Source organism: Ranitomeya imitator, chromosome 9, assembly GCF_032444005.1.
Source record: "Ranitomeya imitator isolate aRanImi1 chromosome 9, aRanImi1.pri, whole genome shotgun sequence".
NCBI lineage: Eukaryota > Metazoa > Chordata > Amphibia > Anura > Dendrobatidae > Ranitomeya > Ranitomeya imitator.
The window spans coordinates 6,480,153-6,495,517 of NC_091290.1; the positions used below are offsets into that span (position 1 = coordinate 6,480,153).

Here is a 15,365-nt window from a genome sequence, read left to right on the forward strand (position 1 = left end):
TTTTATTATTGTCTCGCTTTCACTATGGTATACCTGAGGCCAAGGAATCTTCAGACTACAACTATAAAATACAACCCACTTTCGACAAGGACGGCCGTAATAAATGTTTCAATCAGTCATTAGCAATGTGATAAATTGAATTTTACTTCAATAATCTACATCAACATTAAATGAAATATGTACACAGTAATAAAATATGGCATAAGTTTACAAGGATAGAATAATGTCCAGTCTCACGCAGTCCGGCTCATTATATAGGACTTTGTATTTTGCTCAGGTCTGCAGAAAATTATGTAACATTTAGGGAAAAATATACAGCCTAAAAGTCCAGCATTAGAGGTCAGGATGGCAAATATCTCCACCGCCACCGTGTATTTACCTCTAGTGCTGAGATAAGCCGGGATCATGGCTATCCAGACACTGCAGAACACCAACATGCTGAACGTGATGTACTTGGCCTCATTAAAACTGTCCGGTAATGTCCGGGCCAAGAAAGCTGTAATAAAACTAACAGCAGCCAGAATCCCCATATATCCCAGGACAGAGTAGAACCAAAGATCTGAGCCTTCATTACACTGAACTATCATCTTCTCTATATAAGAGTGTGTGTCCAGATCCTGGAAGGGGGGACAGAGGGTCACCCAACTCATGCAGATGACCACCTGGACAGAGGTGCAGATCAGGAGCACGCAATTCGGGAGTTTTACTCCAGTCCAAGTTCTCCACACACTTCCAGGCTTGGTGGCTTTAAAAGCGATGTAAACCATTATGGTCTTAGCCAACAATGAAGAGATGGATACTGAGAGTAGTAGTCCAGTACAGATCTGACGAAACATGCAGGTACTATCCACTGGACGACCCAGGAACAAGAAGACACAGAGGAAGCTGAGCATGATGGAGATCAGGAGAATAAAGCTCAGGTTCTTGTTATTTGCTCTCACGATTGGGGTGTGTTGATATCTAATAAAAATCCCCAATATTACTGCTGTCACTGTAAGAAGCAAAATGGATCCTGATAGAGCAATTACTGGTATTCCATCATCAGAGTAAGAGAGAAATTCTACCAGTTTGGGGACACATTGGGTCTTGTTCTCATTGGACCACTCATGATCAGGACATTTCCTGCAGTTTTCATTATCTATAGGAAAGAAGACAAAAAATATCACATATGACTGAATTTGTGGTCAAGGCTCAGATGTAGAAGTAGTACCTACCAGAGGTGTTTGATATTTCTCCTTCAGAACAAGGAATACACCCATAACAACAAAAATAGATTGAATTTCCTGGGACTTTTCTACTTCCTGGTAGACAACTTTTTGTACATTGAGACTTTGGTTTCTAAATTCAAGACACAAAGTTTTTCTTAATTAGAAAATGTATCAAATATAAAGCCTGAACGCCAAAGTATCTCCAGGGTAAAGCATTACCTCATTGTTAATGGTTTTCCACTGAATTAAACTGTCGTTGATGAAGAAGACTGGCAGATTGAGGTTATCTATAATTTTAGGTGAAATGTTACCAACAACGTTCGAGTGCAATCTTTGATTGACTATAAAGTGATTATTAATTTGGTAATCCTCTAAGAGATCTCCAAACATCGAGAAAACCCTTTTACCAAAAAGGCTCAAATATTTCAAATTAAGCAATACCTATGGATTAAAATAAAAAAATATATATAACCATACGTTGAGAAATATAACCACCGGCAGCCACGGAAAGCCTAAAAAGCGACCTACCTACACATAAATAGATATGTCCTTCCTCTTAGCTCATCATTTCCCAAGATTAACGGCAGAAGATGAGCAGCTTTGATCAAAACATGATTTTGTGATACTATCAGGAGATATTTAAAAGCTCTGCGTGTCAATATGTGGGTTTCAGAAAGGCAATGGTTTTGTCACGATGATGAATTGAATGTGTGTCATGAGAAATGAAAGACCTTAAGAAAAGTTTGCAGGAAATTGAGGAAGGGCACGTCTAAATGGTGAATTGCGATTGTCACAAAGTCTGCCATGGCCAGTTTATAGATAGAATATGTGGGCATGTTCTTTAATGCTATAGCAAAAAAAAGGGAATCTTTAAAACCTAACTTTTAACATGCTGGTTAAAAGATTAAAAAGAAGACACACACAACATCTAACATAAACATCCTTGGTCCAGTAACACACACTAGTCGCCACTACATGACAATCAGAGGAAAGGACCTATAATACTATCCCTCACCTTCTGATTTCACGTGATCTATGAAATATGAGGTATAGTGAGAATATATAATAAATATATATAAATTCGCGCACACCGAGATCAAAGATAAAGTGGACGTAAGTTTAATAGAACAATAAATACATGAACCTGTACACAAACAATCTACAAATATAAGCTTGCACTCTTCCCAGAATAAATTTCAACTATAGTAAAGACTCCTAAGCAAAAGATCAATAGTTTGTTTGGTAATTATACAACACCGTAAGTTAAACCGAATTGATGTCAGCAGCCCCTTATTTGTATATAAAAGGACTATAATCACGCTGTATCTGTCTGTAGCAATGTATAACAGCTAGAAAGAGGACGAGGATACTGAATGCCACGCACTTATTTAAAAGTAATAGCACAAAAGGAGTATTTCTATGAACTTTGTTTAGCTGAAAACTAATCCCCCACTGTGGGAATACAGCAAAAAAAAAAAAAAAAAAATTATATTATAAAAATGAAAAACTGGTGATAACAGTCATGATGCAAGAAGCGGCCCCGGCCGGTGGCAAAGCTTCACTAAAAAATGAGGGTAATGAGGCGTACTGCAATTGGATTAAACCGGGTCGGAAATCCGATGCATGTACGCCACTGGTTACCTTAAGCAGAACACTGATAGTGGATAGACGAGAGGTATTCCTTCCACGTTGCTCCTGCTGATGTAGATGTCCAGCGTCCTGTGTTGTCTGGAGAGTCCCTGCTGCCCGTAGTAGTGGCTGAACGCGGTGATAGCGATCTCCTCACAGTGTGTGATCACAGAGCAGGACCTGCCGTGACATCACCAGTCACGTGATGCAGTGAAAGAAGTTCCAATAGAGTAAATGTGCAGATAGCAGAAAGGACCAATAGTATCCAACGCGTTTCGGAAAGAAGCGCTTTCCTTCATCAGGGATGGTCCTTAATGCCCTAATTAACCCTTATATAGGGGAAGGGGTCCAATCTGCTACATGTGTGATCACAGAGCAGGACCTGCCGTGACATCACCAGTCACGTGATGCAATGAAAAAAGTTCCAATAGAGTGAATGTGCAGATAGCAGAAAGGACCAATAGTATCCTTACATAAAACCAAACAATTCAAAGTCACTGTTTAGTCCTTTTGGAATAAGAGTATCCAATACAAAGATCCATTTGCATTCTGCTCTGGACATCAGAGCGATGTAATTACCTTTTCTCCATGGTATTTGTATTCTTTCCAGTCCAGTTATTTCCATTAAGTTAACATCACTATTGTGCCTTTCCACAAAGTGTTTAGACAAAGGGTGTCCAGTGAAATTTCGTTTAACATTACGCATGTGTTCGCTGATTCTTATTTTAAGTGGGCGCTTAGTCCTGCCCACGTATAATTTATCGCACGGACACTTCATAGTGTATATGACTCCTTCCGTTGTGCAAGTGATATATTGCTTAATGGCGTGATCTTTTCCGTTCCTGGCTAATGTGCGTCGTTTTTTCGTTTGTGTCTTTCTACACATTGCGCATTTGCGACATGGAAAAAAGCCCGCAAGAGTTTGATCAAAAAAATTTTTTGTACTGGTAATCTGCTGAGTTTGTACTGTTGGTGCAATCAGATTTCCCAAATTCCGAGCTTTTTTATAAATAAAACGTGGGTGAGTAGGGATATGACTGCCTAAAATTTTGTCGTCTTTCAAGATACCCCAATGTTTTTTTACTATGTTCCTAAGAAGGAAAGAATTTGAATTGTACTGTGTAATAATAGGGACAACCCCCATTTGGTCAATACTGACCTTCTGGGGTTTTTCTTTTAATAGGTCTGTACGAGGAAGAGTGGAAACAAAATTTTTTTGAGGCTTCTAATGTCTGCAAATTGTAGCCTTTTTCCAAAAATTTTTTTGTTAGTTCATTTGCTTCCTTCTCATAGTGTTGGATTTTTGAACAGTTGCGATGTAACCTCATATACTGGCTTTTGGGTACGTTAATCAGCCATGTAGGTAAATGGCAACTATTGATGTTAATAAAACTGTTAGCGTCAGTAGGCTTTTTAAAAGTGCGGGTGTGTATACAGGAGTCTTCAATAAAAACTGTTAAATCCAAAAAGTTAATGCTTTGCATACTAGTAGTAGCGTTAAAATTTAAATAAAAATCATTTTGATTAATCCCAGTTAAAAATAATTCGAGAGATTGAGGGCCGCCCGACCAAATAAATATCACGTCATCAATATATCGGCGCCAGAGGACCAGGTCCGCGCACAGAATGCCGTCAGGATGGATATAGAGATCCTCCCAACGTCCAACGTACAAATTTGCATAACTGGGCGCGAACCTGGTCCCCATTGCTGTACCCCATTGCTGGGTGTAGTAGTTCTCCTGATATTTAAAATAATTATGTGTGAGGATAAAAAACATACAGTCCCTAAGAAATTGGATCTGTTCCCTGGGAATTGATGAGGCTTTCTCCAAGAAGTACACAGCAGCTTCACATCCTTTTTGGTTTTCAATAACCGTATATAGTGATGTAATATCCAATGTACCCATTATATAATGATCTTTCCATTCAATCTCCTTCAAAATATTTAGTATATGGGTACTGTCTTTGAGATGGGATGGAAGGAGGGGCACAATTCGCTGTAGATGTTGATCCAAAAAGTGCGACATATTGGCAGTTAAACATTGTATGCCTGATACAATAGGGCGCCCCGGAGGATTTGTGGCATTTTTGTGGATTTTTGGTAGGTAATAGAAGGTGTCTAGCCTTGGAAAGGGATCATTTATAAATTCGAATTCTTGTTTACTCAAAAACCCTTTATTAAGCCCTACAGTTAGAATATGTTTCATATCTGTCGTATACTTCTCAGTGGGGTCCGTTTTGAGTAGTTTATACGTGCGTGAATCATTGAGAAGGCGAAGGACTTCTGTTTGGTAGTCATCTTGGTTTAAGATCACTATGCCTCCGCCCTTATCTGCAGGGCGTATTACTATATTTTTATTATTTTGTAGACTGATAATCGCTTGTCTTTCCTTTGCTGTAAGATTATAATTAAACTTAGAGCATCTAGTATCACTGATCTTCTTTATTTCGTCGGTAACATTCTTTTGGAAGGTCTCCATGGGCTCTGAATATTCGTTCCGGGGGTGAAAATATGACTTCTTTTTTAAAGCTGTGTGAACATAGGGGTCAGTAGAGATACTATTTTGGGCTGTACTGGTGGCTGTTTTCATAAAATGTCTTTTTATGGATAATTTCCTCATGAATAGTTTTATTCCAATAAATGCTTGAAATTTATCCATTTTGGTGGAGGGAGCATATTTCAAGCCTTTATTGAGCAAGGATAGTTCATTCTTATCAAGCACATGGTTACTTAAATTAAAAATACCCGAAGTATTATCAATGTTATGTTTTATAAGTTTTTTCTTTTGGGTGAATTTCCCCCCCCCCCTGCAGCCCCTTTTTGATTTTTTCTGGGACCTGATTGAAAAAAAGGCTTTATGGATTGGTTATTACGCGCTTGTGAATTTGTATGTTTTGTTTTTGTTTGCTTTTTCTCTGTCGTTATAGCTGATGATTTATCATGATTAGAATTATTTACATATTCCTCCTGGTTGGGTTCTAGAGCATTGAATCTATTATGACTGGCCAAAGGTGTAGATGAAGAATTAATGTCAGAATTAGAATGAATTGAGTTTATTTCTATGTTTATAGAGGACCTTCTATTAATGCCAGTAGGTGGATCAGGAGTATATACAGTACTCGAAGGTGGAGTGGGATGAATAGAGAACTGATTATCTGAAATCAGAGAAGTAGATACATTTCCTCCTGTCTCATCTAGAGTTTCAAAAATATGTTCATTCTGAGATATGCCCTTAAAGGCACACTCTGGAATGGCATCACGCCCAAATTTACTCTTTTTACGTTCAACAATTTCCTTTTCTTTATTCTTAATCCTATTGCTAATATTTGTAGAAATCCTAATGATCTCGGGATGGTTCTTATAAGGTTTTATGATATCAAAAAGAGCAGCAATTTTTTGTTTGCTTTCCATAAGCTGTTTACGCCTTTTTTCAATGATAAAACTAACTGCTCTTTTTGAAAATTCTTTGAACATACTGTCCCACTCCACCAAGGTGTTAGGATCCCCTATGTCACCAGATAACGCCTTCTGGACTATCAAGCCTTTTGGAATACAGTCATACGCTAAATAGCGTTCCAAGGTGGCCACCTCCCAAAGAACCCTCATCTCTTTAATTAAGAGTGCCTCTAATTTACTCAAAGATTCTTTTACGGGGGCAATGTTGTGTTTACTATTTTCTTTGGGAGCTTGTTTTGTGCATGATTAAAGAATTTGTGGATATTATCAATCCTATTTTTTCGTTCCAACCATAGGTCCCCCATAATGGTGTTAAAAAACAATAATAAAAATACTCTGCTGCCAGCTGTAAATATGGTTTAGGGATAAATAAGATTATAAAAAATTACTGCGGCGCTGAGTATACAGGTCTAGTATTGCTGCGAATTTAGACAATAACCACTTATTTGTCAAAAAATGTAATATAAAACATATATATAAATTCGCGCACAACGAGATCAAAGATAAAGTGGACGTAAGTTTAATAGAACAATAAATACATGAACCTGTACACAAACAATCTACAAATATAAGCTTGCACTCTTCCCAGAATAAATTCCAACTACAGGTCCTTCTCAAAAAATTAGCATATAGTGTTAAATTTCATTATTTACCATAATGTAATGATTACAATTAAACTTTCATATATTATAGATTCATTATCCACCAACTGAAATTTGTCAGGTCTTTTATTGTTTTAATACTGATGATTTTGGCATACAACTCCTGATAACCCAAAAAACCTGTCTCAATAAATTAGCATATCAAGAAAAGGTTCTCTAAACGACCTATTACCCTAATCTTCTGAATCAACTAATTAACTCTAAACACATGCAAAAGATACCTGAGGCTTTTATAAACTCCCTGCCTGGTTCATTACTCAAAACCCCCATCATGGGTAAGACTAGCGACCTGACAGATGTCAAGAAGGCCATCATTGACACCCTCAAGCAAGAGGGTAAGACCCAGAAAGAAATTTCTCAACAAATAGGCTGTTCCCAGAGTGCTGTATCAAGGCACCTCAATGGTAAGTCTGTTGGAAGGAAACAATGTGGCAGAAAACGCTGTACAACGAGAAGAGGAGACCGGACCCTGAGGAAGATTGTGGAGAAGGACCGATTCCAGACCTTGGGGAACCTGAGGAAGCAGTGGACTGAGTCTGGTGTGGAAACATCCAGAGCCACCGTGCACAGGCGTGTGCAGGAAATGGGCTACAGGTGCCGCATTCCCCAGGTAAAGCCACTTTTGAACCATAAACAGCGGCAGAGGCGCCTGACCTGGGCTACAGAGAAGCAGCACTGGACTGTTGCTAAGTGGTCCCAAGTACTTTTTTCTGATGAAAGCAAATTTTGCATGTCATTCGGAAATCAAGGTGCCAGAGTCTGGAGGAAGACTGGGGAGAAGGAAATGCCAAAATGCCTGAAGTCCAGTGTCAAGTACCCACAGTCAGTGATGGTGTGGGGTGCCATGTCAGCTGCTGGTGTTGGTCCACTGTGTTTCATCAAGGGCAGGGTCAATGCAGCTAGCTATCAGGAGATTTTGGAGCACTTCATGCTTCCATCGGCTGAAATGCTTTATGGAGATGAAGATTTCATTTTTCAGCACGACCTGGCACCTGCTCACAGTGCCAAAACCACTGGTAAATGGTTTACTGACCATGGTATTACTGTGCTCAATTGGCCTGCCAACTCTCCTGACCTGAACCCCATAGAGATTCTGTGGGATATTGTGAAGAGAAAGTTCAGAGACGCAAGACCCAACACTCTGGATGAGCTTAAGGCCGCTATTGAAGCATCCTGGGCCTCCATAACATCTCAGCAGTGTCACAGGCTGATTGCCTCCATGCCACGCCGCATTGAAGCAGTCATTTCTGCCAAAGGATTCCCGACCAAGTATTGAGTGCATAACTGAACATTATTATTTGTTGGTTTTTTTGTTTGTTATTAAAAAACACTTTTATTTGATTGGATGGGTGAAACATGCTAATTTATTGAGACAGGTTTTTTGGGTTATCAGGAGTTGTATGCCAAAATCATCAGTATTAAAACAATAAAAGACCTGACAAATTTCAGTTGGTGGATAATGAATCTATAATATATGAACGTTTAATTGTAATCATTACATTATGGTAAATAATGAAATTTAACACTATATGCTAATTTTTTGAGAAGGACCTGTATAGTAAAGACTCCTAAGCAAAAGATCAATAGTTTGTATGGTAATTATACAACACCGTAAGTTAAACCGAATTGATGTCAGCAGCCCCTTATTTGTATATAAAAGGACTATAATCACGCTGTATCTGTCTGTAGCAATGTATAACAGCTAGAAAGAGGACGAGGATACTGAATGCCACGCACTTATTTAAAAGTAATAGCACAAAAGGAGTATTTCTATGAACTTTGTTTAGCTGAAAACTAGTCTCCCACTGTGGGAATACAGCAAAAAAAAAAAAAAAAATTATTATAGTGAGAATATATGTACCACTTCCCTTCGCCAAGTATTACCACAGTCAGAGGTCTCTCAGCCCCAGCTATGCTGTAATTACAGCTCAAAAAGGAAACTTACTGCATTTTTCCACAACAACGTGTATTGGAGACCCAGAAATTCACATACCGGTAAGTGGTATATGACTAATAATTAAGCATAGATGAGTATTACATTATTCAAAAAAGACACAGATCAATCTCACCCATGTTTTGATTGAAGTCCTGTTTCAAAATATACCAGCCCTTATTAACAGCCCATCAGGGTGCAAACGCCCGCAACTTTCCGTTCTTATGCATTAATTCTTAAGGGCAGTATAGGGGTAAATTCTTTTTAGCAGGACGAGCGACCACCTCCCAACACGTTTCTTCCAATTTAAGGATTCATCAGTGGATTTTGTAGCCTCATGGAGGGGTTCATACCCTCACTTCGAGGGTATGTTCGTCTTCAACTTGTAATTCTCGGTTTGTCCTGACAGCAGAGGTGGTGCCAGAGAGCAGGACTGAGAGAATTTGTTTTTGTAGACGGTGGAGCTGGAGTCAGTATGGTGGATGCTTAGTTTGCTAGAACTTATGGGCTTGCTCTACCTTAGCTAAGCCTATTCCTATTGACGCCATAAACTGCACAAAGAGCTTTGAAGCAGATTGTACATAACATAAGACTGAAGGTGGGGTCTTTTCATTATGAGGTAATTCCTTGTTATGTCCTGGAAGGTCTCCCCACTCCAATTGTTCTGGGTTTGCCCTGGTTGGTGAAACATAATCTGAGAATTGGCAATCCAGAGAAATTGTGGAGTGGGGAGATTACTGCCATGATAACTGCCTAAACTCTATAAATTTAGGCCTACACACAAAGAACAGGGTTCACAGATTGAGGGACAGCCAAGCTGATGTGATCCAGTCCATATTCATCCCCCCTCAGGGAGCAGAAAGCAGACTACAAAGTTAGATATTTCTGTAAGTTTTCTCCCTTTTATTTTTATAATGGTTTTGCATATTTGTATGTCACTTTTATTACCATTTTTTTATAACCTTTTTATTGTAAGCACTGTACCTTTTCTATTAAAGCATAAAACTTTAATAAGCTGAACCTTGCATGTTATAAAGAATCCATAGCCTTAAAGTGTTTGAGCCTTATGATTGGCAGACAGTAGTAATATTTCCGGGACTCATCACTTGTGTGTTTGGTGAGTGGTGGCAGCGTGTATGAACGGGTGTGTGGCCTGGGTCAGTGTGTGATTTATGCTCCCATTACAGCATAGGACAGAGATTGAATGCTGGACTGAGAGAGGGGAGATAGATTAACCCTTGCAGGCGCAACACCAAGTCGCGTGCTCTGAAGTGGGTACGTGACACAAGCCATGAAAGAATTTATTACTGAGAGACTTGAGAAGGGACATATCAGACCTTCATCTTCGCCTGTGGTGGCAGAGTTCTTTTTCATGAAAAGGAAAGATGGCGGTCTCCATCCGTTTAGATATCCGGGAATTGAATCTAATTAATGTCCGAGATCCAGTAATTCCAAAGCCAGATAAACCAGTTGAGGAGTGTGGTTCTTATCACCCCATATCCATACTTAATACGGATCACAAAACACGAAGGGGGGCGTGGATGGCGAAGGACAGGAGCAGACGTGTTTTTACGTCCTAATATTCCCCTATTTCAGCTACCTAAAGCATATTAAATTGTGGAATACCTGGTTATAAAACCTACTAAAACATGCCTGGACTGGTTTATAAGAAGAAAAAAGAACTTTCAACCAAGAAAATCCCTTTATTAAAAGGAGGGACACCTGGAGAAGATCTAATGAAAGCCTGCTCTCATCTGAGGTAAAGGTGACAAAGCCTTTCCCTCACAAAATGGATCCCTGCAAAAAACCAGAGTCACAGCTTCACAACAGTCATATGGCGTGTAAGACATCTGTTATAAAACATCCTGCACTCTCCGAGACATCAGCTGATGCTGTCCTGCAAAGAAACCGGAGGAGCGCGGAGATTCTGAGGTAATGAAGAAGCAGCGGAGAGGAGAAAATGGCGACGCGGCAACAACTCCCGCCCTTTCCGGAGCTCCAGCTGACAGATATCCAAAGATGCGCCGAGGGATCGCGATGGCTGCCGGAGCTGTGACATAGCGGAAGGAGGAAGCAGGAGAAGACGTGGAGACGATGGAGATCTAATGCAAGCTGCCAGACATAAGAAGAGGAGCAGGGGAGCCGTGGAGTTCTCACAAGGTATGACGCAGCAAACAGAAAAAGATGGTGATTCACCATCTTCAGCACTGCACAGACACGGAGAGTTCTCCTCAGCTCTCCGTGTCCAAAGAAGTGATCACAGACATGACGCTGCGACGATGCAGAGGAGAAAGGAAGGAGAATCACCGGCATTAACACCACACATTGGGGGGATCTCTTCAGCTCCCATCGATCAAAGAAGTAATTAGAGACATGATTTACCGGTGTTTGTGCCGGGGCCGATAAGCGCTGAGGGAGGCAGATCATATAATGCCACAAAGGATAAGGAAGGAAGTGATATACAACTGCGGGGCTTGTCAGAAACACCCCATGTTGGATGGTCAGAGACAAAGCCCTCTGAAAATCACACAATGTACAGGGACACAGAGGGGAAAACCCTCTTCCATAATTCATATATAAACGAAGAAATAAAAAATCAAAGAGGTGGCATTATCAGACATTCATATGGAGCAGTTAGAAAAATACCGATATCTATAATCTATAATATAAGGCTGGGAGCGTCACTCTGTCCGAAGCCTTTATAGACTGCGCAAGCACCGGCGCAGTCTGGACCCCACAGAGTTAACAGAATATGGGGCACCAGCGCACTACCAATACTGTATATCAAGTAAAGAGGGGTGCAGCAAAGTGGTAATAAAATGACTATGAAAAAACAAGAAAAAAGAAGAACAACTCTATAATACTGCACACCACAATGAGTATTAATTTGTAAAAAAAGGCAAACTTTATTGATGCACAAGTAAAAACATTAAAAACAAGTGAACACACCACAAGTCCCAACAATGATCCGTAAATATTACAGTGGCCAAACAGGGGCATGTGCCCCATAAATGATGCAGAATAAAGTATCATATGACCTAAGCAATATGCATGTCTAAATAGCACATCAATATAGTAAGCATACACTAGGTATAACACATGAAGATGGCCCTGTATGTCAATGCCTCCTAAATGAACACAAAGTACCCTAAGCGGAAAATATATATAATAAATCTTCAGGTAAGAACGTGGACCCTGTCAAAGAATATGGACAAAGTGCCAAAAGAGAAGGTGAATGCTAGACTAAAATCCGGCCATTATCATAAGGTATTTAAACTGATCTTGATGTTTGTTTGGCACCCTTCCCCTGACGAAGCCGTCCTTGTAACGGCGATACGCGTGGGGTCTCTCCCCGCTCTGATCCCTGCCTCCTTGCACATTGTTCTCCTGGCGGTTTTGCTCGGTTTGCTCTGTATGGCTGGACCTAGGACTTTCACATATATTGTGGGTATGTGGCCACTGTAGCCCCATACATAGGGCACTTAATGCATTCACCTTCTCTTTTGGCACTTTGCTCTTTGACTGTTATCTGACATAAGCCTTATAGGGCTATGAGATTGTGTGCTGACATACAGGTGTTTATCATTTCTGCCATCTTTGTCCATATTCTTTGACAGGGTCCACGTTCTTACCTGAACATTTATTATATATATTTTCCGCTTAGGGTACTTTGTGTTCATTTAGGAGGCATTGACATACAGGGCCATCTTCATGTGTTATACCTAGTGTATGCTTACTATATTGATGTGCTATTTAGACATGCATATTGCTTAGGTCATATGATACTTTATTCTGCATCATTTATGGGGTACATGCCCCTGTTTGGCCACTGTAATATTTACGGATCATTGTGGGGACTTGTGGTGTGTTCACTTGTTTTTAATGTTTTTACTTGTGCATCAATAAAGTTTGCCTTTTTTTACTAATTAATACTCATTGTGGTGTGCAGTATTATAGAGTGGTTCTTCTTTTTTCTTGTTTTTTCATAGTCTGGACCCCACAGAGTGACGCAGCCCAGGAGATCGCAGTATGCGTAAGCACTGAACGCACACCGCGATCTCCAACGGAGAAGCAGGGACGTGCCAGGAGGGTGAGTATAAGCTATATTCCCCTGTCCCGTTCCAGCGCTGCGCGCCGCTCCATCTTTCGGGTCTTCTGCCTGTGACGTTCACAGTTCAGAGGGCGCGATGACGCGCTTAATGCGCGCCGCCCTCTGACTGAACAGTCACAGCCAGAGGACCCGGAAGACGCCGGAGCGGCACACAGCGCTGGAACGGGACAAGTGAATATAGCAAGTGTCGGGGGCCTGAGCTAGCAGCGATTCCGGCACCTGACGCCCACAGCGCGCCGGTGTCCCCGCCTGCTCAGGCCCCCCAGCACTCGGCGCCCAGCGACAATAGGTGAGTATGTTATTTTTTTTTATATATATCGCAGCAGCATACGGGGCATATACTATGGAGCATCTTATGGAGGCCATAAACCTTTATGGAGCAGCATACGGGGCATATACTATGGAGCATCATATGGGGGCCATAAACCTTTATGGAGCAGAGTACGGGGCATATACTATGGAGCATCTTATGGGGGCCATAAACCTTTATGGAGCAGCATACGGGGCATATACTATGGAGCATCTTATGGGGGCCATCAACCATAATGCAGCAGCATATGGGGCATATATTATGGAGCAGCTTATGGGTCTGGATACACATGATGAGAGCATTATACTGCCTCTGTACAAATCCCTAGTTAGACCGCACATGGAGTACTGTGTCCAGTTTTGGGCACCGGTGCTCAGGAAGGATATAATGGAACTAGAGAGAGTACAAAGGAGGGCAACAAAATTAATAAAGGGGATGGGAGAACTACAATACCCAGATAGATTAGCGAAATTAGGATTATTTAGTCTAGAAAAAAGACGACTGAGGGGCGATCTAATAACCATGTATAAGTATATAAGGGGACAATACAAATATCTCGCTGAGGATCTGTTTATACCAAGGAAGGTGACGGGCACAAGGGGGCATTCTTTGCGTCTGGAGGAGAGAAGGTTTTTCCACCAACATAGAAGAGGATTCTTTACTGTTAGGGCAGTGAGAATCTGGAATTGCTTGCCTGAGGAGGTGGTGATGGCGAACTCAGTCGAGGGGTTCAAGAGAGGCCTGGATGTCTTCCTGGAGCAGAACAATATTGTATCATACAATTATTAGGTTCTGTAGAAGGACGTAGATCTGGGTATTTATTATGATGGAATATAGGCTGAACTGGATGGACAAATGTCTTTTTTCGGCCTTACTAACTATGTTACTATGTTACTATGTTACTATGGGGGCCATCAACCATAATGCAGCAGCATATGAGGCATATACTATGGAGCATCTTATGGGGGCCATCAACCATAATGCAGCAGCATACGGGGCATATTGTTATGACCTGGTGGTTAGGAGCACCCGACCTGATAGTAAAACTCATACAGGACGAGCTCTGGGATGTGGGAGCTCTGCTGACCGCAAGCCCTAATCCTATCGCACACACTAGAAATAGCCGTGGAGCGCTCCTGACGCTCCCTAGGCGCCTCGACACAGCCTAAGAGCTAGCTAGCCCTAGAGAAGAAAATAAAGCCTACCTTGCCTCAGAGAAATTCCCCAAAGGAATAGGCAGCCCCCCACATGTAATGACTGTGAGTAAAGATGAAAGTCACAAACGCAGAAATGAAATAGGTTTCAGCAAAGGGAGGCATGACTTACTAAATAGACAGAGGATAGGAAAGGAATCTTTGCGGTCAGCACAAAAACCTACAAAAGACCACACAGAGTGTGCAAAAGGGTCCTCCGCACCGACTCACGGTGCGGGGGTGCCACCCTGCATCCCAGAGCTTCCAGCTAGCAAGACAAAATCAAGATAACCAGCTGGACAAAGAAACAAGAACAATAATAACAATCAGGAACTTAGCTTCTGCAGGAGAAGACAGGACACCAGACAGATCCAGGAGCGAACTGAACCAATGCTAAAACATTGACAGCTGGCATGGAGAAACGATCTGAGTGGAGTTAAATAGAGAAGCCAACCAAAGGATAAACCACGTCACCTGTGTAAGGAACCTCAGAAGCAGCAGCTCCACTCACAGCCACCAGAGGGAGCCCACGGACCGAACTCACCGAAGTACCATTCACGACCACAGGAGGGAGCTCGACAACAGAATTCACAACAGTACCCCTCCCTTGAGGAGGGGTCACCGAACCCTCACCAGAGCCCCCAGGCCGATCAGGATGAGCCAAATGAAAGGCACGAACTAGATAGGCAGCATGAACATCAGAGGCAAAGACCCAGGAATTATCCTCCTGACCATAACCCTTCCACTTGACCAGGTACTGGAGTTTCCGTCTCGAAACACGAGAATCCAAGATCTTCTCCACAACATACTCCAACTCCCCCTCGACCAACACCGGGGCAGGAGGATCAACGGAGGGAACCAT

General features: G+C 41.4%; 1 protein-coding gene across 1 annotated transcript in view; it reads right to left on the reverse strand.

Moving 5' to 3' along the window:
- Positions 1-205: 205 nt before the first annotated feature.
- The window catches only part of LOC138649504 (vomeronasal type-2 receptor 26-like), a 48,527-nt gene continuing 33,367 nt past the window's right edge, over positions 206-15,365 (reverse strand). The window contains exons 4-6 of the mRNA XM_069739978.1: positions 1,428-1,649; positions 1,215-1,338; positions 206-1,138 (exon numbers count right to left, since the gene is read on the reverse strand). Of these exons, the coding sequence (XP_069596079.1) occupies positions 234-1,138; positions 1,215-1,338; positions 1,428-1,649 (1,251 nt within the window). The 3' untranslated portion in view covers positions 206-233. The remainder of the gene's footprint in view (positions 1,139-1,214; positions 1,339-1,427; positions 1,650-15,365) is intronic.